Raw genomic sequence first — 27326 nt, forward strand, 5'->3', positions numbered from 1 at the left:
GGAGGGAGAGGTGGAGAAACCTGACAGTATTATCTGTATCTGCACAAAGGGAAAAGTCTGCTAGCAGCATGGAAGGCAAGGCTTACTACATGAATAAACCCAAGGTAAATGCATTGTTACTCTGTATCTGCTTACATAGGACTGCAGCAGAAGACCCTGATGTATGTGCATAATACAAAGCTGCTGTCGTATCAAAGAGGAAATTCATCTTAAAAGGGGGGACTGTACTATATGGGGGCTGATGCACTGAGGTGGGACAGACAGAGTTGGCTCCACTTACTGTGTAGCAGTGGTGGCGTGTAACTGCAGCTCAGCTTTTAACTAAATGGCAGTGGAACTGCACTTACCAGGCCCCGCCACTACACAGTTAACAGAGGCAACTCCTGAAAATCGGATCAGCAGAGATTCTACTTCTTGCTGCTCTGTTAATCACTTTATTTGCCCAGAAAACCCCTTTGAAGCGACTCTGTACCAACAATCTGACCCCCCCCCCCCACCCAAATCGCTTGTACAGTCAGTTGCTTTTAATCCAAGATCTGTCCTGGGGTGCGTTCGGCAGGTTATGCAGTTATTGTCCTAAGAAAACAACTTTTAACAACCTGTGTCAAATTGGCGTGGCCTACAATGTCTATGCCCTAGGATTGCAACACTCCTCTGTCCCTCCTCCCCACCCTCTTCACCTTCAGGATTTCTCCTATTCATCACCTGTGTGAATACTGCACATGTGTTGGATCGTTAAGGCACATGTGCAGTGTTCAGACAGGTGATGAATAGAAAAAATGCTGCCCAGGACGTCTCCCATGCTTATATGGCGAAATGGGAGGCATACTTGGATAAGAAACTCCCCCAACCGCTATGGCAGCTGATTTGGTCACAGGCAGCCAAATCATCTTCTTGCGTCTCTTTCAAAGAAAACCAATATAAAATATTATTCTTTTGGTACCACACCCCTGACCTTCTTCATCGCTTCTACCCGGATGCCCCATCGGTGTGCTGGAGGTGTTTGACCGGGGTTGGGACCCTCCAGCACATTTTCTGGGACTGCCCTAAGCTCCGACCTTACTGGGGGGGGAATACAGGGATTGCTAGTGGCTGTGTTGGGTAAAGTGGTGCCCCTGGATCGGGTGACATACATTCTGAATGTCCCGCCTAAAACTCTGTCGAAAACTTCAGACAGACTACTCCTCCATATGTTGACTGCAGCCAAATGCCTACTGGCTAAATATTGGAAACAATCTTTAATTCAGTCAGCGTTTAAACTGGTCAATCGCATTCAAAAAGTCAGGCAGCTAGAGTTTCTGACGGCAGCACAAGAACACCGTATAGAGAAATGCGAGCAAATATGGACACTATGGGACATTTATTATGGTTTGTCACACAGAACGTGAATATGTCAAGATACTTCATCCCTATGAATAACTTGTCTTCTTTTTCCCCATCTCTCCACCCTGTTTCCTGTAATTTCTTGGTCTTGTCTTTGTCTTGTCTCCCCCCAATTATACTGTTGTAGTTCCCCATAAGTTGCAGTTTAGTTCGGATGTTTGTATGACTGGACAGTCTGACTCGCGTAGGTGGTTCGGCTGTTTCATGTTTCTGCTAGATAGATTACTAAATATATACCTTTGTGTACTTGCTTGTTAGGCCATGTGGCCCTTTGACCTAGATGTTTCTTCTGAGTATATGCTGTGTTTTGTCTTTTTTATTGTTTAAAAGATTTAGCAAATAAACAACTTATAAAAAAAAAAAAAAAAAGAAGAAGAAATGCTGCCCTAATGGTGAAGGGGGCGGGGAGGAGGGACAGAGAGACGGTGCAAGCCTAGGGCATAAACATTCTAGGCCACGCCTATTTGACACAGGGCTGAAAGTTTAAACATTGTTTTTTTAGCACAATAACTGCATTACCTGCTGAATGGAACCTAGGACAGATCTTGGATTAAAAGCAGCTATCCGACAGTACAAGCAGTTTGGGGGGGAACAGATTGTGGTTACAGAGTCGCTTTAAATTGGTTATTTAACTTTAGAAAAAGCACAGCTACTTTCTTGTAAAAATAGCACCTGGTTTAGTTTGGACCGACATTGGCTTTGCAGGGTTGCGGCTGCAAACACACACAAATTATTTGGGCAAAACTGCCACTGCAGTTTTTGTGCCAAAACCAGAAGTGGATTCAAACGGGATGGGCACTATAAAGGGCGGACTTGTACTTTCTTTTTATGTTGGATCCTCTTCTGGTTTTGGCACAAAAACTGCAGTGGCAGTTTTCCCAAAATAACCTGTGTGTGTTTGTTGCCTAACTCTCCACCAGTCTAACCATTTGTTAAAGGGGTTGGTATTAGTAAGTGCAATCATGGTATATACTGACAGCAGCTCCCTGTGTACCTCATAGAGCTAAAATCACACTCCCCTCCTCCAGGCTGGGCTGCCCTGCTCTGTGGTGTTTCTGTGCATAAGATGGTTTAAAGAAACACTACAGAACAGGATAAAAAGTAGCAATCTGAAGATACAAGTGGTTTGAAGGGGGGGGGGGGGGGGGGGGGGGCAGAATGTGGGTACAGAGTCGCTTTAAAGAAGAATTTATAGTAAGGAGCTGTAGCCTGTAGTTTGACCTATATTCAGGTTTATTTTTCTTCTCTCTATAGGTTGAGCTTCATGTTCACCTGGATGAAAGCTTCAAACCAGAGACAATCCTCCATTTTGCCAAGTAATTCTCTAACAATGCAGCGTTCTGTTGTTTTTATTATTGTTGTTTTTTTTACTATATAAAGGACTTCTTCGTTGTTTGTTATATCTGTGCTTGCATTACTTAAGAATTAACAATTTCATTTCATTATTCCTCCTGGAAATCTATTAATAACTGAGTGTTAAATTTCCTCTCGCCAATGAGCCTTTTCCTACAAACTCTTGCATTGTCCTTTTTCAAGAGGTAATAGCTAGAGATGAGCGAACCGGCCGAGGTTCGGGTTTGTATGAACCTGATCTCTCAGCTTCTGGTTCCTGCTGTCTACCCGCTCCGTGGAGAGGGTGGATACAGCCTGAGGACCGCCTGGAAAACTGGGGTACAGCCTATGGCTCGCTCATCTCTAGTAATAGCAATGTCCATATGCCCAATTCAAAATTTATATGGTGTTCTATCCTTTTTGGCATTGTGTGCAAAGAACCTGTGCAGGGTCTTCATCTTTGTCAAATTAAAGGGGTTATCCAGCACTAAAAAAACATGGCCACTCTCTGCCAGAGACACCACCACTCTTGTCTCCAGCTTGTGCGGGGTTTTGCTGCTCAGTTCTATTGAAGTGAATGGAGCTAAACTGCAAACCACACCTAAACTGGAGACAAGAGTCGTGCTGTCTCTAAAAGAAAGTGGCCATGTTTTTGTAGCACTGGATAACCCCTTTATTAGAGAAGTGGCAGTAATGGGGAGAACATATCTCTACTAATCTACAACTTTTCTCCTTCCAGGAGACGTCAGATCAAGATCCCCGCAAACACGGTGGAAGAACTCCTTAAGATCGTATCATACAATGAACCTCTTAGCCTTACAGAATTTCTGGCCAAATTCAACCATTACATGCCTGCTATAGCGTGAGTCAGCCGCCCACTCCATCATTACAAATTCTCGTTTGTCTTCCAATCGAGCCCCATGTGAAACCATTTACAACCAGATGTTCCCAGATCCCAATGGTCTATGAAGAGCCTACGTCCTCACAGGGCTGCCATCAGGAAGTGTGGGGTCCCATGTGATCAAAGTGTCAGCCCCTCCCGCCAATCCTTACTATTATTTAGTGTCACTTATGCATTATTTAGTGTCACTTATGCATTAAGGGTAGCTTCACACACACCGTATCGCAGCGGATTTTCTGCTGCAGATCCTGTACCCCTAAAGGGGTATTCTGGTGACTATTTTTTTTAACATTTCTTTAATAAAGTTAATAAAGCACAGAGGAAGAGGAGCCCTGCAGGCTGGATAGGTAATGTATTCTACTTTGCATATCGTAAGCGCTGACCGCGCACTGCTATTAAACGTAGCGATGTGTGGTCCGCTCCCGACAATTATAGGTCAGAACCTATATCAACGATCAGCCGATAACAGCGATCATCGGCTGATCGTTGTCTTTATTACACGGAACGATAATTAGCCGGATAGTGCCGATTCGGCCGATTACCGTTCCGTGTAATAGTACCCTAAACGGTGATGCACTATGCTGTTGACTGAATAGCCTATAGAGGTAAGTGGCAGAGTTGTACCTTGCCACTTAAAGCGACTCTGTACCCACAATCTGACCCCCCCCCCCCCCCCCCCCCCTTCAAACCACTTGTACCTTCAGATAGCTGCTTTTAATCCAAGATCTGTCCTGTGGTCCGTTCGGCAGGTGATGCAGTTATTGTCCTAAAAAACAACTTTTAAACTGGAAGCCCTGTGCCAAACGACCAGGGCGTAGATTGTGTATGCATTAGGCTGGCACACCCTCTCTGTCCCTCCTCCTCATCATTAGGAATGCTCCAGGCAGATTGTCTACTATTCGTCAGCTGTGAGAGCCCGACACATGGGCTGGATCGTTAAGACACCTGTGCAAATGTTCAGCATGGAGAATATGTTCCAGTGGCATTCCTAATGATGAAGAGGGTGGGGAGGAGGGACGGAGGGGTGGTGCAAAGTTAGGGCACAAATATTCTAAGCCACAGGGCACAGGGCTGTAAGTTCAAAAGTTGTTTTTCAGGACAATAACTGCATCACCTGCCAAACAGTCCCCAGGACAGATCTTGGATTAAAAGCAGCTATCCAAAGGTACAAGTGGTTTGGGGGGGGTCAGATTGTGGGTCTAGAGTCGCTTTAAAGAGGTTGTCCAGGCAAAATTAACTTGTCCACTATCCACAGAATAGTGGACAAGTAAGAGATCGCAGAGGGTCCAACCTTCATACTTCCCACTGATATCCATATTGGGCCCCCAGGTTCTTTGTTATGAATAAAGTTGCGGGTACGGCATGTGACCCTCGGCTCTACTCATTCCTATGGAGCCACTGGAAAGAGCCAAGTAAGCACTTGCCGATGTTCTGCAGCAGCTGAGGTGTATTATGAAGTTCGGCAGCATTTGAGGCCCTGGATGGACAGTGTCATTTCATCAGTGCGCAGTGTGACCTAGGCAGAGCTTCAAAGCAGTCGGGCACTCTCTCTGTTAAGGCCTATTTCACAGGCTAACTGTGAGGAGCAACGAGCGCTGTCAGCGCTCGTTTGCTCCTCGTTCCCCACTAGCTGCCACCGCTATTACGCATGGAGGCAGCCAGTAGCAGATTATAAAAGGTCCGTTTTGGGCGGTAGCCCGGGCCCTGAGATCTTGGGGGGCCTTTGGCCACCCAATCAGACTTATACTTTCAGTAGTGTATTGTCTCCTGGCTACAGTTTTGCCATGATTTGCAAATATTGCTGCTTTTTTACCACAATTTTGCACAAATCAGTGCATCATGACATTATCTATCCTGTACTACCATGGTGCCCTCCATAGTTGCAGTGGGGTTAGGGGCCCAGGCTTGGTGAACAGCCTGGGGCCCATGGTAAAGTTAATCCGCCCCTAGCAGCAGCGAGCGGGTGAGTGCAGGAGGGGCCACAGGAAGCTGGGGGGGGGGGGGCTGTCCAAGTTATTGCCAGATCGACCAGGCAACCCATAGAGGATGGTGGCGGTGTGCTGCCGCCGCTCCTACTCCACGGATTGAAAAGACAAATGACTGCAACGATCAGCCGACATGAATGATGTCGGCTGAAGGTTGTTTTCTATTCTACAGGACGATTATCGGGCGCAACGGCCGATATCGGCCAAATGCCGCCGGTAATCGTTCAGTGGAATAGGGCCGATCAGTGTTTAGAGGGAAAGAGTGACACGTCTGTCCATGGACTATGCCTAGTATATCCTATATAATCTCTTTAAAAACTTTTACCCTCGCTCCACATGACAATTCATTGATTTATTTCTTCTTTTAGAGGTGACAGAGAAGCCATTAAGAGGGTTGCCTTTGAATTTGTGGAAATGAAAGCCAAGGAAGGGGTGGTGTATGTGGAGGTCAGATACAGCCCTCACCTTCTGGCCAACTCCAGAGTGGACCCAATCCAATGGGGACAGGAAGAGTAAGTCATGTGTTTTATGTATGTGGACCCCTGTGGTACTTGGCCAGTAGTGTTGATGTTTATTTGTTGTGACGCCAGCACTGTAATAGTGCACAGGTGTGATGTTGGTACCTGTTTTTGTGTGGCCGGTTTATGGCCCCAAATGGTCGGTAACCTCTGGACTTGTTGCGGGTCCCTTGGGTACTGGTCATGACAACCTGGAGTGGTAGTTGACCCACCCAGGATGTCGGTACCGCCACCCACAGAGAGGTTAAAAATAACCCAAGGTAGACGGTGGTGTGTGTATGGGTGCAGGTGCATACAGAGGAGACAGAGTCCCATGCGTTTTATACAAAAATAGAACAGTTTACTGTATAGCGTTGCAGATAGACAGTACACTCTGTACAGTGCAAAATCTTGACAATCTGGGGTGCTAACAATAGAGTACACTTAGTGCTTTCAGGAATAGGTGCTTGAAGAAAGTAAGAACTTTGGTAGAAGCACTAGTGCTTTGCAGAGGTAGAGAAAAGAGGAGAGGAGTTGCCAGAGGAGCCCTTGCCCTTCCTGTACTCTGCCGGAACTGAAGAGTAGATATGTGATACTCGTACTCATGTTTAGACTTAGTCTGACCATCTTCTGCCCCCTAGTATAGTAGAACCCGACCTAGGTGGGTAGCACGAGCCCCAGTCATCAGTTATCTGGGTGTAGCAGACTTCCAAGGTAACCCGGTTGTCCTGCGCTGGGCAGTAGGATACGTAGACCTTTACTAACAATTGCTTTGTCCTACTGGGGTCAATTCCTCTTACTGTCAGGAGATTGCCCTGCACTTTGTAGATACGTTCCTGGCGTGGGCTAGGGTGATCCTACGTGGCTTCTTCCCCTTTAAGGTAGTTTAGAAATGCATAGCTGTAGTAACTGCTTGTCTAAAGAAAGTCTCTGTCAGAGCTAGTGTCTCCTGCATCTGTCCTCTTGGACCTCCAACAACTAACTCCCTGTACTTCTTCCCACATGGCGCTAACTCCTCCTACAGGGCCGAGTGTATGTAAGAGAGAACAGACAGGATAGGACAGAGAGAAAGAGCACCTGCTAGTGGTCAGCATGACATAAAAAATTAACTGTTTTGCTCTTCAGCTGTGCACACAAGTACAAACAAAACAGTAGCGACACCTAGTGGAGAACACAAACTTCATCCACCACTTTAACCTAAGGACTCACAGAAGAAAACACCAGTGATGGGACACCACACCCCTCCTATAGTGTTTGGGCTAATGTTATGTTAATGCGTGACAGTATACATTTCTCAGATTATCCTCCTAGAAACCCTGAGATTCATGATATGTTCACCTTATATTGAAATCAGTTGGAAGGCAGTTCATTATCTCTATTAACCAGGTTATATAAGATATTATAAGTAGAGATGATCGAACAGCGGAAAATCTTAGGTTCTATCGAACTCGAACCTTGCCGAACCTTCTGCATATGATTCCCGATGCCTTCCCGGTCTGTGGGGGAGGAGATACTGGGTACCGCCTGGGATTCCAGGATTTAGCTTAGGTAATAGGCTGTATACCAGAATTCCAGGCGGTACCCGGGCTGTTTCCTCCTTTCCCATGGACCGGGAAGGCATCGGGAATCAAATGCAGAAGGTTCGAGTTTGATAGAACCTAAGATTTTCCGCTGTTCGATCATCTTTAATTATAAGGTGTGGAAGTAGCTTTGTGCAGTCCGTGCAGGATCTCTGAGAATAACAGGTCACAGGAAAGCAACGGTGCAAACCCCTGAGCCTTGGCTTTGTCTATGGGGCTCCAGCAAAGACACAATGACTGGTGCAAACTGGCCACAGCAACCAATCACAGCTGGTGAAAGGAAAGTGGGGCTGTGATTGGTTGCTGTGGGCAGTTTGCACCAGTCTGAATTTTACACCTTTGATAAATCTCCCCCAATGTGCGGAATCACTGACTATATGTATACAATGTATAGGTAACAGTGGGCGACCCATTAAGGAACTTTAAAACACAATTAAGGATTTTAACCAAACCAGTATATAGCAGGGTGCTAGTTGTCTGGGTGAGGGAACCTGATGTCCTATTGTTCTGATCGTCTCACTTTTGTCTCCACAGGGGGGACATCACTCCGGATGATGTGGTTGACCTTGTTAACCAAGGATTACGGGAAGGAGAAAAAGCCTTTAACATCAAAGCCAGGTCTATTCTATGCTGCATGCGACACATGCCACGTAATGTATTCTAGCTCCTGCTGCTCTGTTTTATCTTCTATCCTGGCATAGATTGTATTGTAGATGTCAGCAAATGTCCAGAACCCTGTCTCTGGTGTGTTAGGTACATGCTGTGTAGAGGATTACCTGTGTCAGTCACAGCTGGTCTCCAATGACTCCTCTAGTGCCGCACGAAACCAAACTATGTGCTACACAAATATACCTGCACCACTAGGGCAATCAATGCAGACTGGGGGGAAGGTTTACTGGTGAAATCTCAGGGCACTTGGCATCTAAGAATACAGAGTAAGGGTATATTCACACGGACGGGCTCGCAGCGAGATTCTCGCTGCGAGCCCGGCAGGTCCTGGCAGTTCCCATACACTACATACTTGCTGCGGTCTAAACGACCGCAGCGAGTATGTAATTCTGCCGCCCTTAACCCCTTCTGCTCCCGCCCGGCTCCCCCGCTGTAAGCATACATTACCTCTCCTCGCTGCACGGGTCCGGCGTCCTGCTCTCCCGCCCGGCCAATCAGTGGCTGCAGCTGGGCAACACACTGATTGGCCGGACGGGAGAGCAGGACGCCGGACCCGTGCAGCGAGGACAGGTAATGTATGCTTACAGCGGGGGAGCCGGGCGGGAGCAGAAGGGGTTAAGGGCGGCAGAATTACATACTAGCTGCGGTCGTTTAGACCGCAGCAAGTATGTAGTGTATGGGAACTGCCAGGACCCGCCGGGCTCGCAACGAGAATCTCGCTGCGAGCCCGTCCGTGTGACTATACCCTAATAGATCTTTTTTCTGTTAGTTATGGTTCCACTAGATGGGTGGACGTACCCTGTGTTCCCCATATAACCCAGTGATAGATGACCCTGTGATGTGATCAGGGCCTGCCTTTGGGGTGTGCAACCTGTGTGGTTGCACAGGGCGCATCACTCCTGGCCAGCTGGGGGGCGCTCTGGCAGACAGCTGCACATCTAACTGCTCTGGCAGACAGACGTTCTATCTGTCTGCCAGAGCGCTCCCCTAGCTGTCCGCTCACCCTCCGAGCACAGTGGTTGTTTTGGGGCGCTCCTAAAGACAGTTCCGGGTAAGTTCCGGTAAGCCCCACCCCCTTGCAGAGTGCACTCTCTCCTTGCAGAGTGCACTCTCCTTGAAGTGTGGCTGCAGTGTCCCAGAACATGCTGTCAGTTTCTCACTTTAAGTTTACTTTTATTGCTATAGCCATGCCTGTCCTGGAAACTATATGCACTGCAACTGTTTACTGTGTAATCCCTATTACTCTCAGGTTCATGTGTATATCTTGTGTGCATAACTATGTGCAGTGGTATGCAAAGGCTGGTGATCATGTGACCGTGCCCCTTAACCATGGTTCCTCCAATGGCCGTCGAGCTTTGGCCAGGGGTTACCATGTGACTTCCTCTTGCAAGTCAGTCTATTCCCTGCCACAAAGGGTATGGGATGTCTGTGTGAGTTATGTCCTCTACCTCAGAGAAAACAGATGTGTTCCTGTAGCCCCCCTTCACCTTCAGAAGAGTGGACCTGGTGCTCTGTTGTAACAGTTCCTGGCTGTCCGCCTGCTCAAGTGCCTGGAGTATCCTCTCATCTGGGTGTCGTTCCTGTTCTCAATCTCCTCATCAACTCAAGATATTCATCGCAAGTATTATAATCCACCCAGCCTCTCTATTCCTCTATCACTACTACTCCCATCATCCGGCATGCTTCACCTCAGCCTATGCAGCACCACCTTTGCTCTGTCTGTTTAAACCTGCTATATACCCGGTTGCATCCGGAAGAGACTGGTGCTACCAGTTACCTCAGTTACAATAAACTTGTAACTACCGCTGTTACTGAACCCTGGCATTGGTGTCCCTTATCTGGTGCCCCGACTAGGTACAGCGAAGAATCGCATGCCCAGTATCCCGCATAGTACAGCAGACCGGCCTACAGCTGTGCCACCCTCGTGCCAGTACCGTGACAACTCTATACCCTGCAGCTGCCCGGTTCCTGCCTGCTAGTAACACCTGCACTGCGGAGTGGCCCTCACGGGTCAGGGCATCGCATGGCCATGACATTATCTGGGTCCCCCTTACCATGTCATCCTCTGTGCCTCCTCCTGTCTCCTTCCAGACCCCCATCTGTATCTCCACCTTACCGACCTCCATAGTGTTATGTGGACACTGATGTGGTTGGGGATCTCAGACATTAGGAGGATTGTACAGCATTAGAGAAACATGGCTGCTTTCCTCCAGCACACAGCGCCACCCCTGTGCACAGGTAACACCAGATATTGCAGTTCCCTCCAGTCTCTTCTCTGGGGCTGAGCTGCAATACCACAAACAACCTGGAGCGGTGCTGTTTTATTTTTAAGCAAATTAAATGAATCCTTTGATGTTTCTCACAGCTGAGGGTTTGCTACGAGTACGTGTACTCTATTCCCTGACAGACAGCAGAGATACTGGAAAGAACTGCAACTATTAGAGAGTTCCAGAACTTTTCATACAATAATCCCTTTAATTCCCCTCAGACCTCCGGAGTCTTTGCCGTAGTCACTCGTGACCCCTCGGTGACTTTCCATTTAAATCAAATGAGGTACCGAGTAGCCAGGACGGTTCCCCGAGGAGCCAGGAGGGGGCGATACTGAGAGCTCACTGATTGGTCACCAGGAGCTGCAATCTCCAAAGCCTGATGATAGACATGGAGGTCACGCAGCATCGTTTCTAGGTTACGGGCTCTCTGTGTTATGGCGGGAGTCTGTGCGCTATGTTATCCTGTATGTGCTGAAGCCGCCCAGCTTTCCCAGTATCTTGTAGTCAGTATGATGGAGGTCACCCAGCTTTCCCACCATCTTATACTCAGTATGATGGAGGTTACCCAGCTTTCCCAGTATCTTGTAGTCAGTATAATGGAGGTCACCCAGCTTTCCCACCATCTTATACTCAGTATGATGGAGGTTACCCAGCTTTCCCAGTATCTTGTAGTCAGTATGATGGAGGTCACCCAGCTTTCCTAGTATCTTATACTCAGTATGATGGAGGTTACCCAGCTTTCCCAGTATCTTGTAGTCAGTATGATGGAAGTCACCCAGCTTTCCCACCATCTTATACTCAGTATGATGGAGGTTACCCAGCTTTCCCAGTATCTTGTAGTAAGTATGATGGAGGTCACCCAGCTTTCCTAGTATCTTATACTCAGTATGATGGAGGTCACCCAGCTTTTCTAGTATCTTATACTCAGTATGATGAAGGTCACCCAGCTTTCCCATCATCTTATACTCAGTATGATGGAGGTTACCCAGCTTTCCAGCATCTTGTAGTTAGTATGATGGAAGTCACCCAGATTTCCCACCATCTTATACTCAGTATGATGGAGGTTACCCAGCTTTCCCAGTATCTTGTAGTAAGTATGATGGAGGTCACCCAGCTTTCCTAGTATCTAGCACCGTTTCTAGGTTACGGGCTCTCTGTGTTATGGCGAGAGTCTGTGCACTATGTTATCCTGTATGTGCTGAAGCCGCCCAGCTTTCCCAGTATCTTGTAGTCAGTATGATGGAGGTCACCCAGCTTTCCCACCATCTTATACTCAGTATGATGGAGGTTACCCAGCTTTCCCAGTATCTTGTAGTCAGTATAATGGAGGTCACCCAGCTTTCCCACCATCTTATACTCAGTATGATGGAGGTTACCCAGCTTTCCCAGTATCTTGTAGTCAGTATGATGGAGGTCACCCAGCTTTCCTAGTATCTTATACTCAGTATGATGGAGGTTACCCAGCTTTCCCAGTATCTTGTAGTCAGTATGATGGAAGTCACCCAGCTTTCCCACCATCTTATACTCAGTATGATGGAGGTTACCCAGCTTTCCCAGTATCTTGTAGTAAGTATGATGGAGGTCACCCAGCTTTCCTAGTATCTTATACTCAGTATGATGGAGGTCACCCAGCTTTTCTAGTATCTTATACTCAGTATGATGAAGGTCACCCAGCTTTCCCATCATCTTATACTCAGTATGATGGAGGTTACCCAGCTTTCCAGCATCTTGTAGTTAGTATGATGGAAGTCACCCAGATTTCCCACCATCTTATACTCAGTATGATGGAGGTTACCCAGCTTTCCCAGTATCTTGTAGTAAGTATGATGGAGGTCACCCAGCTTTCCTAGTATCTAGCACCGTTTCTAGGTTACGGGCTCTCTGTGTTATGGCGAGAGTCTGTGCACTATGTTATCCTGTATGTGCTGAAGCCGCCCAGCTTTCCCAGTATCTTGTAGTCAGTATGATGGAGGTCACCCAGCTTTCCCACCATCTTATACTCAGTATGATGGAGGTCACCCAGCTTTCCTAGCATCTTGTAGTAAGTATGATGGAGGTCACCCAGCTTTTCCAGCATCCTATAGTCAGTATGATGAAGGTCACCCAGTTTTCCTAGCATCTTGTAGTAAGTATGATGGAGGTCACACAGCTTTCCTAGTATATTATACTCAGTATGATGGAGGTCACCCAGCTTTCCAGCATCTTGTAGTCAGTAGGATGGAAGTCACCCAGATTTCCCACCATCTTATACTCAGTATGATGGAGGTTACCCAGCTTTCCCAGTATCTTGTAGTAAGTATGATGGAGGTCACCCAGCTTTCCTAGTATCTTATACTCAGTATGATAGAGGTCACCCAGCTTTCCTATTATCTTATACTCAGTATGATGGAGGTCACTAGCTTTCCAGTATCTTGTAGTCAGTATGATAGAGGTCACCCAGCTTTCCTAGCATCTTGTAGTAAGTATGATGGAGGTCACCCAGCTTTTCCAGCATCCTATAGTCAGTATGATGAAGGTCACCCACTTTTCCTAGCATCTTGTAGTAAGTATGATGGAGGTCACACAGCTTTCCTAGTATATTATACTCAGTATGATGGAGGTCACCCAGCTTTCCAGCATCTTGTAGTCAGTATGATAGAGGTCACACAGCTTTCCAGCATCTTGTAGTCAGTATGATGGAAGTCACCCAGATTTCCCAGTATCTAGTAGTCAGTATGATGGAGGTCACACAGTTTTCCCACCATCTTATACTCAGTATGATGGAGGTCACCCAGCTTTCCCAGTATCTTGTAGTCAGTATGATAGAGGTCTCACAGCTTTCCCAGCATCTTATAGTCAGTATGATGGAGGTCACCCAGCTTTCCCAGTATCCTGTACTCAGTATGATGAGGGTCACCCAGCTTTCCCAGTATCTTGTATTAAGTATGATGGATGTCACCCAGCTTTCCTAGTATCTTATACTCAGTAAGATGGGGGTCACCAGGTTTCCCAGCACCCTGTAGTCAGTATGATGGTCACCCAGCTTTCCCAGCATCCTGTAGTCATTATGATGAAGGTCACCCAGCTTTCCTAGCATCTTGTAGTAAGTATGATGGAGGTCACCCAGCTTTCCTTGTATCTTATACTCAGTATGATGGAGGTCACCCATCTTCCCTAGTATCTTACACTCAGTATGATGGAGGTCACCCAGCTTTTCAGCATCTTGTAGTCAGTATGATAGAGGTCACACAGCTTTCTTAGCATCTTGTATAGTAGGCAGTATTATGGAGGTCACCCAGCTTTCCCAGCATCTTGTATAGTACTCAGTATGATAGAGGTCACACAGCTTTCCTAGCATCTTGTATAGTAGGCAGTATAATGGAGGTCACCCAGCTTTCCCAGCATCTTGTATAGTACTCAGTATGATAGAGGTCACACAGCTTTCCTAGCATCTTGTATAGTAGGCAGTATAATGGAGGTCACCCAGCTTTCCCAGCATCTTGTATAGTACTCAGTATGATAGAGGTCACACAGCTTTCCTAGCATCTTGTATAGTAGGCAGTATAATGGAGGTCACCCAGCTTTCCCAGCATCTTGTATAGTACTCAGTATGATAGAGGTCACACAGCTAGATAGATACTGTAGATTGATAGGTAGATACCTAGATAGATAGATATAGAGATACAAAGAGAGATAGATAGATAGATAGTCTATGTTACTATTGGGGTTATCAACAGGGGGGGCGCCAAAAGAAAGTTTCGCACAGGGCGCCATCTACCCTAAGGCCGGCCCTGGATGTGATACCTGTTATATTTGGTCTCAGTAGTAGAGGTTGTTGCATGTTTTATTGTCCTGTATACATAGTTTCCTTGTGATCTCCTTACAGACTGGTCCCTAGAGGTGGTGGAGCTCTGTAAGAAGTATCAGAATGACACTGTAGTAGCCATTGATCTGGCTGGTGATGAATCTCTTAACCTTCAGGCGGCTCCGGAGCACAGGATGGCGTATGAGGTGAATATTATACTGGGTGTGTTATGAGGCAGTAAAGCAGCTGCAGGGCTTCCACCCGGATTATAACCAATGTGACAGATGGAATCCTCCCATAGTGGAGCATGACATGGAGGTTCAACCCCCTGGTCTGTGAGGGTATACGTACAATCTGTTGTTAGTAAACGCTGGAATATACCATTGTAGACCATGGTGAACCTGCAGCCGATCTATTTACTTTAATGGAAGTATCCTGCTTTATTTCACTTCTCTTTTACAGCACAGTAGACTGCATCCCGTCCAGTAGTGTCCTGCAAAAAACAAAATGTCTCTGTGCAGAAATCAGACCGGGTGTAGTCACTGGTATGTTACAACTGGTCCGTCATTGCCAACAGACCTGCCGCAGCTACAATGTCATATACGTCAGAGTAGGGCCGCCATCGGGAATTATGGGGCCCCATACAGCCAAAGTCATTTGCCCCCCTCCTCCTGATGACGCTTATGTCATTTGCCCCCATCCTCCTGATGACGCTTATGTCATTTGCCCCCATCCTCCTGATGACGCTTATGTCATTTGCCCCCCTCCTGATAACGCTTACAGTATGTCATTTGCCCCCCCCCCCCTCCTGATGACGCTTATGTCATTTGCCCCCTCCTGATAACGCTTATGTAATTTGCCCCCTCCTCCTGATGACACTTATGTCATTAGCCCCCCTCCTGATGACGCTTATGTAATTTGCCCCCTCCTCCTGATGACGCTTATGTAATTTGCCCCCTCTGGATGACGCTTATGCCATTTGCCCCCCCTTCTGATGAAGCTTATGCCATTTGCCCCCCCCTCCTGATGACGCTTATGTCATTAGCCCCCCTCCTGATGATGCTTATGTCATTTGCCCCCCTCCTGATAACGCTTACAGTATGTCATTTGCCCCCCCCCCCTCCTGATGACGCTTATGTCATTTGCCCCCTCCTGATAACGCTTATGTAATTTGCCCCCTCCTCCTGATGACACTTATGTCATTAGCCCCCCTCCTGATAACGCTTATGTAATTTGCCCCCTCCTCCTGATGACGCTTATGTAATTTGCCCCCTCTGGATGACGCTTATGCCATTTGCCCCCCCTTCTGATGAAGCTTATGCCATTTGCCCCCCCCTCCTGATGACGCTTATGTCATTAGCCCCCCTCCTGATGATGCTTATGTCATTTGCCCCCTCCTGATGACACTTATGTCATTTACCCTCCTCCTGATGACACTTATGTCATTTGCCCCCTCCTGATGACGCTTATGTCATTTACCCCCCTCCTGATGATGCTTATGTCATTTACCCTCCTCCTGATGACACTTATGTCATTTACCCTCCTCCTGATGACGCTTATGTCATTTACCCCCCTCCTGATGATGCTTATGTCATTTACCCTCCTCCTGATGACGCTTATGTCATATGCCCTCCTCCTGATGAGGCTTATGTCATTAGCCCCCCCTCCTGATGACGCTTATGTCATTTGCCCCCTCCTGATGACACTTATGTCATTTACCCTCCTCCTGATGACACTTATGTCATTTGCCCCCTCCTGATGACGCTTATGTCATTTGCCCCCCTCCTGATGATGCTTATGTCATTTGCCCCCTCCTGATGACGCTTATGTCATTTGCCCCCCTCCTGATGATGCTTATGTCATTTACCCTCCTCCTGATGACACTTATGTCATTTGCCCCCTCCTGATGACGCTTATGTCATTTGCCCCCCTCCTGATGATGCTTATGTCATTTACCCTTCTCCTGATGACACTTATGTCATTTGCCCCCTCCTGATGACGCTTATGTCATTTGCCCCCCTCCTGATGATGCTTATGTCATTTACCCTCCTCCTGATGACGCTTATGTCATATGCCCTCCTCCTGATGACGCTTATGTCATTAGCCCCCCCTCCTGATGACGCTTATGTCATTTACCCTCCTCCTGATGACACTTATGTCATTTACCCCCTCCTGATGAGGCTTATGCCATTAGCCCTCCCTTCCTGATGACGCTTGTCATTAGCCCCCCCTTCCTGATGACGCTTGTCATTTGCCCCCTCCTGATGACGCTTGTCATTTGCCCCCTCCTGATGACGCTTATGTCATTAGCCCCCCTCCTGATGACGCTTATGTAATTTGCCCCCCTCCTGATAACGCTTACAGTATGTCATTTGCCCCCCCCTCCTGATGAGGCTTATGTCATTTGCCCCCTCCTGATGAGGCTTATGTCATTAGCCCCCCCCTTCCTGATGACACTTATGTAATTTGCTGACATTATGAAGTATTGTGGCATGTGTTGCTCCTATGTTATCATAGGTCCTTGCCCTGCCTGATGCTACTCAATATTCCAGCCTTGTCTGCAGTTCTCCACCAAGAATGTGTGTACAATCACTACTAGAGATGAGCGAACCGGGTTCGGGTTCGAGTCCATCTGAACCCGAACGTTCGGTATTTGATTAGCTGGGGCTGCTGAAGTTGGATAAAGCTCTAAGGTTGTCTGGAAAACATGGATACAGCCAATGACTATATCCATGATTTCCACATAGCCTTAGGGCTTTATCCAACTTCAGAAGCCCCCGCTAATCAAATGCCGAAAGTTCGGGTTCGGATCGACTCGAGCATGCTCTAGGAGGTTCACTCATCTCTAATCACTACTTTTTAAGACAACAGTGTCACCTAGTGGCTAATTGTATGCATTACAGTGATACATACATAGACATATAATTGTTTGTTTGTTTTCTTCATCGATTCCATTATTTGGGTTGTCCAGGATTAGAAAAACATGAAACAACACCACTCTTATTCTCGGTTTGTGCGTGTGTAACTGTGTGTGTGTAGTATTGCAGCTCAGTTTCATTTAAAGTGAATAGAGCCGAGTTGTAATACTGAACTCAACCTGAGGACAGGGGTGGCGCTGTTTTAGGAAGAAAGTAGCCATGTTTTTCTAATTCTGGGAAACCTCTTTAGAGAGACTGTGCGTGATTGTGATGTCAGCACATAAGTATATATCCCCATTCTGCTGTGAACTCCATAGAGGACTGTACTTGGCTCAGAGGTTATTAGGTCAGGCCGTCAGCGTACTCTGTAGATAATACAACAAACATTTCCACTTTATCAGTGAATTTTGTTGCAGCGATTTATATTGGCCCCCATTGTAATCAGTAACAGCCCCCCCTCCCCCCCTCTATCATGTGACATTTATAACCCTGGTGGTCTTATGTGGCAGAGGGGTCTCAAGTGTGATTGAAGTGTGCTCCCCCTGACATAAGCCACTTGGAGACCACAGCGAATAGCTCTATCATGTATTCCTGGGTCGGGTTATGGGAAGATATGTCGGTAAATGTCTCTTTGGGCGAGATTTATCAAACTGGTGTAAGGGCCCTATTCCACCGGACGATTATCGTTAAGATAATCGTTAAATCGTTCGAATCTAAACGATAATCGTTCGGTTAAAATGCAGTTAATGATTAACGACCGAACGAGAAATCGTTGATCGCTTTATAACACCTGGATCTATTTTTATCGTAGCTCGTTCGCAAAACGTTCGCAAATTGTTCGCATTGAATAAGACGTCGTTCGGTCATTCGTAATAGATACGAACGCAATAGCAAAGAAATAGCGAAGAAAAAACTATCGCAAATACGATCATAAGTAACGATTAACGCTTCATGGAAATGAGTGAACCTTTTCAGGTCTTTCGCAATAGCGGTCGTTTGAGATCGTTAACGATTATGCGAACGATAATCGTCCGGTGGAATAGGGCCCCAAGACAATTCTACCTTACACCAGTTTGATAAATCTCCTCCATTGTCTTCTCTTTTGGCCGCAGGAAGCTTTAAGAAGTGGAATTCACAGGACAGTCCATGCCGGAGAAGCTGGGCCCCCAAGTGTTGTCAAGGAGGTAAAAATGGCGTCACTGTGATGGGGAGGTGTGTGGGACATATCAGACCTGATCACGTCTATGGCGTCACTGTGATGTATAAGAGGAGGATGGGGAGGTGTATGGGACATATCAGACCTGATCACGTCTATGGCGTCACTGTGATGTATAAGAGGAGGATGGGGAGGTGTATAGGACATATCAGACCTGATCACGTCTATGGCGTCACTGTGATGTATAAGAGGAGGATGGGGAGGTGTATAGGACATATCAGACCTGATCACGTCTATGGCGTCACTGTGATGTATAAGAGGAGGATGGGGAGGTGTATGGGACATATCAGACCTGATCACGTCTATGGCGTCACTGTGATGTATAAGAGGAGGATGGGGAGATGTATGGGACATATCAGACCTGATCACGTCTATGGCGTCACTGTGATTCATTGTATTCCAGGCTGTGGAGGTGTTAATGGCAGAAAGGATTGGACATGGCTACCACACCATAGACGACCCGCACCTATACAAGGAGCTGCTGAATAATAAGATGCATTTTGAGGTGTGTAATGATCACAAACTGTAATACAATATATATGTTTACCATTACTGCAGCCTATGCCTGATGTTCCAGCGATGTTAAGTAAAGTTTTGTTTCTGTTCTTGAAGTGTGCCCCCTGTACTGCAGGACGTCACATGTCCTCTGCAGTTTGAACCCTTTCAAGACCAAGCCCTTTGATGTCCAGGTCAAATTAATGCAATGTTCCTCCCTGCCTTCTAGGAGCCATAGTGCTTTTATTTTTCCACCTACAGGGCTGGTTTGGGTGTTATTTTCTGTGCCATGGTCTCTAGTTTTTATTAATACCATATTGGTGTAACAGAAAAATTCTGATCACTTTTTAATCATTATTAATATTAATAATAATATTATTATCTCTATGTTGCGCAGTATTTAACGACTATATACTACCAGCAAGAAGATGTGATTCTAAAAGTCTATATTATAATTCACCAGAGAGAATCTGTGATCTACAGTATAAAGTTTCATCAAGTGTATTCAAATTATTACAAGTATCCAGCACACTAAGGGATTCAGTTTTTATCTTATTTTGCACCTTATTCAAGACTGTAAATTTTGTGAACTGCACCTTTAAGGGGTTGTCCAGCAAAAATCTTTTCCCATCAAATCAACTGGTGTCAGAAAGTTATATAGATTTGTAATTTACTTCTATTAAAAAATCTCAAGTCTTCCCATACTTATTAGCTGCTGTATGTCCTGCAGGAAATGTTTTATTTTCAGTCTGACAGAGTTCTCTCTGCTGACATCTCTGGCCGAGACAGGAACTGTCAAGAGAAGGAAAGGCTTTCTATGGAAATCCCCATTGAAAAGCTCTCCTGCTCTGGATAGTTCCTGTCTAGGAACACTCTCGGCTAATTAACTACAGCTGCACAGCTGACAGCTGCATTTAAATAGTATCTGTGCCCCTCTCTCTGGTGTCTAGTGGGGGGATCTCCCCCCTGCAATGCGATGGCGGAGGGGAGATCCCTTGTACTGAGTCGGCTGGGGCTCAGCATCAGAATGCTCGGCAATCAGTGTATTTGGTATGCTGCAGACCAGAATAATAGAGCACTAATCTGATGGATCAGTGTTCTATTATATACACAGCATTGATCTCAATGGGAGATCAGTGCTGTGTATATAGAAGTCCCCCAGGGGGACTTCTAATTACTGTATGTAAAAAAAAACAGTGTTTTTATTAATAAAAAAATCCCCTCTCCTAATAAAAGTTTAAATCACCCCCCTTTTCCCATTTTATAAATAAAAATAAATAAATAAAAATAAACATATTTGGTATCACCGCATGCGTTATCGCCTGAACTATTAAATGTGCACACAATGTGCAAAAATCCGCATTTTTTTTTGTTTACATCAAATCCAGTAAAAAATTAATAAAAAGTGATCAAAAAGTTAAACATGAGAAGGAAAAAAATGAAAGCACAAAAAATGAAAACTGGCTCCATCCTTAAAGGGTTAAAAAGCCATGTGTCTGTACATCCAGGGGTGGCACATGCCACTCCTAGCCACTATGACAAGTGCCTCAGCAGTAACATCTTGCCCAGCTACACTCCACCCGGTTTCCGCAGGATAGTTATGATAGTCAATTTTATCATGATGATCCCATAGCCTAAAGCTGCGATCTGTGCCTGCCCTCCCCTCTCCCCCCTGCCGCAGTCACAAAAGCTCCCTAAGCTGCCGGCATCTTCAAAGCCCATAGTGTAATGGCAGAACCTGATCAGTTCATTGCAAAAGAAGCATCATAGGGGGTTCTGACATTTCAGTAAGGATTTGAAGAATTTGAAGATGCCGGCAGCTTAGGGGAGATGGTGACAGCGACAAGGGACAGGGCACAGATTGTGGCAGTGCTCTTCAGGTTATGGGATCATCTTGATAGTTTCCGTATGAGCTACATTGTGTACAGTATTATACACTTCTATATCCCAGCTGCGGCAAAACCTTATAGGTATTAGCTCATTGTGCAGTAATAGCATGTCAGTTCTTGTTCTTATTTAGAACCCTGGAATGTTCATTGACTTTGTTTTTCTATGTTACAGACTTGTCCATGGTCTAGTTACCTGACCGGCGCCTGTGACCCAGACTTTACCAAGCATCCTGTAATACAGTAAGTCCTATAGCCTTATGGACAGTGACTGCGCTAAAGATAGCTGAAATTAACTCTTTCACTGGTCTTACCACAATATGGCCGCAGTCCTGTGTCTGATCCCTGTTTGTATACTGCGCTGAAACAATTGGACTATCTTGTTGCGGTGCCTTGAAGCCGGGGTAGCTACAAGGTGGTGTTGCAGATAGGTGGGTGATGGGTCACTTAGGCACTTGTCACAGTGGCCAGGAGTGGTGTTGGAACCTAGGGACTTGGTGAATCACCTGCAGAGAGCTGGTACCAATGTAAGAAAGGCTTCCATCAATAACACAATACACCACCAGGGACTCCTGCTGTGCCAGTTGTGTCCCCCTTGTTTTCTATTAAATGTACATTAAAAGTTATATAGATGTGTCTATATAATGTATTACTGTATCTGTGCGGTTCTGCCACATTGGTAGCTGATAGAAATCCAGAAAGTGAAGAGCAATGGCCTCTGTGCCAATTCACATAGTCTCCTGCTCCCACTGCTCTGCTACCTTAGGAGACAAATATTCCACAAATATTGTGTGTGTTTGCTGAGATCAGGCTGATGATGCAGACAGGGGGCAGGGTGTGATGTCACAGGAGGTGCGGCTGGATCCCCCAATCCCCTGAGTGATTCACCATCTCTGACCGGCCAGAAGCAGGTGCAGCAAGGACTGTGGACTGTGATGAACAGCTGAGGAAAAGCATTGCATTCTGGAACCAGTACTGCAATCTGGGAACTGTTCAACCAGGAAGTACAGAAACACAATACAGAGCAAAACCCCCCAAAATGAATTTTTGGTAGTTTAAAAACTGGGATAGATAGGTAAATAATCTGCTATGCTTCTACAGAAGTTTCATTTTTTTTTAACCTCTACCTGGAGTTCCCCTTTAAGTTAGTAGATGTCTGGTCCCATCGACAGCATTTGGATGATTCAGAAGAGTATTGGTAGAATGTCATATGGTCAGATGAAACCAAGGTAGAACTGTTTAGTAGAAACAACACAACTTATCCTGTTTGCAGGAGAAAGAGTTGCATCCAAAGAAAACCATACCTACTGTGAAGCACGGGGGTGTCAACATAATAGTTTGGGGCCAGGACAACGGATCTGTGTACATGAAAGAATGAATGGGGCCATGTTTCGTGAGATTTTGAGTGCAAACCTCCTTCCATGAGCAAGGGAATTGAAGATGAAACGTGGCTGGGTCTTTCAGCACGACAATGATCCCTAGGACACCATGAGGGAGAAGCATTTCAAGGTCCTGGAGTGGCCTAGCCAGTCTCCAGATCTCAACCCTATAGAAAACCTTTGGAGGGAGTTGAAAGTCTGTGCTGCCCAGTGACAGACCCAAAACATTACTGCTCTAGAGGAGATCTGCATGGAGGAATGGGCCAACATACCAGCAACAGTGTGTGCCAACCTTGTGAAGACTTACAGAAAACTCTCAACTCTGTTACATATCCTTTGTAGGCAATGACAAAGTATTGAGATGAACTTTTGTTATTGATTAAATACTTATTTTCCACCCTAATTTGCAAATAAATTCTTTGCAAATCAGACAATGTGATTTTCTGGATTTTTTTTCTCATGTTGTCTCTCATAGTTGAGGTCTACCTGTGATGTCAATTACACAGGCCTCTCTCATCTTTTTAAGTAGAAGAACTTGCAGAATTGGTGGCTGACTAAATACTTTTTCCCCTCACTGTTTGTACTTATGTATGCATGGACTTTAGTATGTACTTTGGTGACACGTGCAACCTGATATACTGTGCAATTGAACCTTAGTGTCTAGCTATGTGCTGGTTGTTGTTTATTCATTGTTGATATGACCCTTAGTTATTAGGTTATAATTGCACTTTTTTGGTCTCCTGATGAACCCGAAGTAGGGGGAAACACGTTGAGACCCTTGTGTCAGATGTGTATATATCACCAGTAAGGCCATTCAGCAATTTAATCCTGGCTACATTTGTGGATTATTTTTTCTGCTTGTCAAGATGTGAGATTATCTGCCTTAGTGCATCACAGTTAGTGATCTCACACTTCTGTATCAAGAATTTTAAAATTCCCTCCTGGACTACTTTTTTTTTTTTTTTACCATTTTAACGTTTGTGTAATAAAGTATTTTTTTTTTAATTACATACCACAGTGATATTGTGTTTTGCAGTGTAACGTTAACCCTTTCACGACCTGGGGTCATTGATACATCAATGCCCTGGTCGTTTTCGGACATCAGCTTGTGGGATCATAGTGATCTCATAATCTGATGTCTGCCCCCTCTCCTCTGTCCTCTGGCCGCGTGCCCTGCCTTCCCTCCCTCCCTCCACTGGCCTCTGTAGCCAGGAAACCGGAAGCCTAAGGCTTCCGGTTTCCATGGCTACCATCGGGGCTCTGCGATCCCTTCGCAGAGCCCCGATGGACACCAGACAGAGAATTCTCCCTCTGTAGAGGGAGAATTCTCTGTCAGGAGCCCTATAGATGCTTTAGTCGTGCTGACCGCAGTATCTATAGGGTTAACGCTCCGGTGGTTAGTTGTGGCTGGGTCCCTGGCTATCACTGATAGCCAGGACCCGCCGCGGATGACACAGGCTCAGCTTCTGCGCCTGTGTTATCCTCAATCGTAAATTAACATCGCTGCAGACTCAGACTACAGTGCAGCGGCGGGAGGGGGTTAATTTAATGTTAGTAATTTTTGATCAATGATATTTGTTGTAAAACTTGTGTTATAGAGGATTATGGGTAAATTTCTGGCGGGACATATGAGACTCCAAAATAATGGCAGACTTTCTCTTTTTCCCCAGATTTATGAAAGACAAAGCAAATTACTCCCTGAATACTGACGGCCCACTGATCCTATCATCCACTTTGGATACAGATTATAAAATTGCAGCTAAATACATGGGATTCACCGAAGATGAATTTAAGAGAGTGGTAAGTGTGGCTGTGAAAAAGTCATAGCTGGACACAGGGGTGGATTAACTTTACCATAGGCCCCGGGCTGTTCACTATGCCTGGCCCCCCCACCCCACCCCACTGTAACTATGGCAGCACTAGTGTAGTGTTCATAGTATAGAATATATAATGTGATAATGCTCTGATCTGTGCAAAATTGCGGTAAAAAAAAGTCTTTTTGGGTGGCCATGGGCCCCCCAGGAGCTCAGGGCCCCAGGTTACCGCCCGAAACGGTCCTATTATAATCCGCTACTGGGGGGACATTTATTAAGTCCGGTGTTTTCTGCGCCAGACTTAAAAATGTCCCCGCAGCTCCGACAGTACGGAGATTAATGCAGAGGCGCTCTCCCTCTACACAAATCCTGTGCGCACCAGTGTGCGTGCCAGGAAAACTACGCCAGCTCAGAGCTGGAGTAGGTTTTCTGACTATTTTATAGCGAAAAAAATGATGAATTAAGCAAACTCTATGTTTGGGGATTGTTGTCATTTACTCACAGGACACCATTGTAACGCTCCTCTTATTTCAGAACATTAACGCAGCAATGTCCAGCTTCCTACCGGAGAAGGAGAAGAGAGAGCTGCTCTGTAAATTATACAAAGCCTACGACATGGAAGGGACTGAAGGCCTCTGAGCAGGATGTACTGCAGCACACTGGAAGTTGTCTCTCTCCTCAGGCCAAGGCTGTATGGCTGCACAGGTCTGCATTATACTTGCCTGAACTGTAGCTCATAAAAGTGAATGAGGCCACAGTGCGACCTCCTAGGTGGTGAAACCAAAAATCAATCCTAAATGGACTTCTAGCATCTGTCAGTATGCTGCAACGTTAGTGCCGCTACGTGTCTACACTCACTTCCAGCATAATATTTGGGTGACCTGTATTTTTGTTCCTAGCCTTAGGCCTTATTCACACGTTCAGTAATATTTTCTAGTCCTGAAACAACCCGCTAAAAATTACGGATAGGACATCCGTAGTACATCCGTATTTCCGTAAATTCGTTTTTACTACTGACTGCTTTATACAAGTTAATAAAGTTGAGTAGGTTAAAAAAAAATAGCACCAGTTTGCCCAACCCCTAATTAACTCGGATGCGGAAATACGGATCCGTAAATTACGGGACGTGTGAATAAGGCCTTAAAGTGGTTTATCCAGGATTAGAGATGATCGAACAACGGAAAATCGTAGGTTCGATTGAACTCAAACATTCTCAAACGGTCTGTGCAGAAGGAGGAGCGTCCCCGGGGACCGCCTGGTATTCCGGGATTCAGCCTAGGTAATAGGCTGAATCCCGGAATTCCAGGCGGTCCCCGGTCGATTATCTCTATCCAGGATTAGAAAAACACTCGCTTTCTTCTAAAAACAGCAGCACACCTGTCCTTAGGTTGTATGCTGCATTACAGCTTGTCTCCATTCACTTCCGTGGGCTGAGCTGCTATACCAGATCCAAACTGAGGACAAGAGAGGTGCTGTTTCTTTGATGCTGAAGATTCCCTTTAAAGGAGAAGTCCGATATTTTTACAATTAGTCAGCCGGCAGGAGGGAACATAATAATCTAATCACTATTTATGTCTCCCTGTGCCCCCGAAGCACTGCGTCACAGGTTCTAAGACCCCCGCCAATAGGCATTTTCCCCCCACGTTCCGATGTTGTCACGACATCGGGAAAATACCCTACCTGCCTGATGGACTGCACCATCAGCCAATCAGTGTCTGCAGCGGTGTCCCGCCCCAGTCACTGACTGGCTGAGGGGAGAGTCCATCAACTGTTCCAGCTGAAGGAGATCCGGGGGCCAGAAGCGGCAAGGGCACGGGGAAAGGTGAGTAGTGATGGTTTATTATGTTTCCCTCCAGTCGGGTGACAAATTTAAAAAAACGCCCGACTTTTCCTTTAAAGTTTGCATTATCTGCACAACAGTCCATAATGCATATGACTAGAGTAATTTTTTGATGTTCAGTGTAATGAATTTGTAATGTCCCATTTTTGCCCGGATGAGGCCACACGATCAAGTTGTGTTGTGCTTTGGAACTACATCATGTTAGTTTCCATTAGTAAGTACTGACATTTTACATCAGGGATGCAGAAGCAGTAAGGCTTGGTTCACACTGTGTTTGTGATTACAATTAATTTCTATGTCTTATATGACAAGAATAAAAATGTATTATTCATCCACCGACACTTAAAAGAGGCTTTGTATATAGGCCATACAGCAGTTTCCCATTGACTTGCATTATACTGTATTTAACAAATTGCACCATATACTTTATTAATATATAGGTTCCCACTGTATTTGTGTTTATACTAAAGTGTTAGGTGGGTTATCCATGCTACTGATTGGTGGGGATCTTGGCACAAAGGGGGAAAAGCATGCGTTTAAAGGGGGTGTCCAGCGAAAATCTTTTTCTTTCAAGTCAACTAGTTTTATAAAGTTATATAGATTTGTAATTAACTTCTATTTAGAAATACAAGTCTTCCCACACTTATCAGCTGCTGTATGTCCTGCAGGAAGTGGTGGGTTCTTTTCTGTCTGACATAGTGCTCTCTGCTGCCGCCTCTGTCCGAGATAACAACTGTCCAGAGCAGGAGAGGTTTTCTATAGAGATTTGCTGCTGCTCTGGACAGCTCCTGTTTTGGACAGAGGTGGCAGCAGAGAGCACTGTGTCATACTCCTGCAGGACCTACAGCAGATGATAATTACTGGAAGACTGGATATTTTTAAATAGAAGTAATTTACAAATCAAAACCAGTTGATTTGAATGAAAAAAATTGCTGGAGTAACCCTTTCTCTCTCCAGTTCACAGCCCTCTGTATCTAGCTTTTTTGGATATAGTCTTATAATGGGGCCATTCAGGAAAGGTTAAAGTAGATTTCTGTAAGATATTACCAAGAAGTGATGCTATTAAAAGCCAATCTAGAGAGTCAATTATTTTAACACGTTGCTTTAGTAAAGTTATATTACTTGTTATTAATTTAGTAAAGTTATATTACTTTAGTAAAGTTATATTACTTATGTTACTGTAAAGTAACTTCATTGAAACAAAATGTACATTATTTAATTTATCTATTATTCTATTTTGAGTGGCAGCAATAAGGGGCAACATTGGTCTCTCTACTGCCACCAACACTCATGCTGTATATTCATATACACTAGATAGGGAATGGGGGCTTTGTATATACAGTCTATTAAAACAATGGAGAAACCCTTTAAGTGCAC

General features: G+C 45.6%; 1 protein-coding gene across 1 annotated transcript; it reads left to right on the forward strand.

Moving 5' to 3' along the window:
- On the forward strand, nt 1-26297 carry ADA (adenosine deaminase). The gene is made up of 11 exons (XM_069951727.1): nt 1-104; nt 2638-2699; nt 3455-3577; nt 5970-6113; nt 8213-8328; nt 14483-14607; nt 18432-18503; nt 18939-19040; nt 21092-21159; nt 23966-24095; nt 24644-26297. The coding sequence occupies exons 1-11, from the start codon at nt 69-71 to the stop codon at nt 24746-24748; spliced, it is 1083 nt and encodes a 360-aa protein (XP_069807828.1). The 5' UTR covers nt 1-68; the 3' UTR covers nt 24749-26297.
- Nucleotides 26298-27326: the final 1029 nt, after the last annotated feature.

Source organism: Dendropsophus ebraccatus, chromosome 14 (assembly GCF_027789765.1).
Source record: "Dendropsophus ebraccatus isolate aDenEbr1 chromosome 14, aDenEbr1.pat, whole genome shotgun sequence".
In the NCBI taxonomy this organism is placed as follows: domain Eukaryota; kingdom Metazoa; phylum Chordata; class Amphibia; order Anura; family Hylidae; genus Dendropsophus; species Dendropsophus ebraccatus.

Coding starts and splice junctions, on each gene's coding strand:
- ADA (XM_069951727.1), top strand. CDS start 69: ATGGAAGGCAAGGCTTACTACATGAATAAACCCAAG. Junction 18,504..18,938: donor CCCCAAGTGTTGTCAAGGAG/GTAAAAATGGCG, acceptor ATTGTATTCCAG/GCTGTGGAGGTGTTAATGGC. Junction 21,160..23,965: donor ACCAAGCATCCTGTAATACA/GTAAGTCCTATA, acceptor CTTTTTCCCCAG/ATTTATGAAAGACAAAGCAA.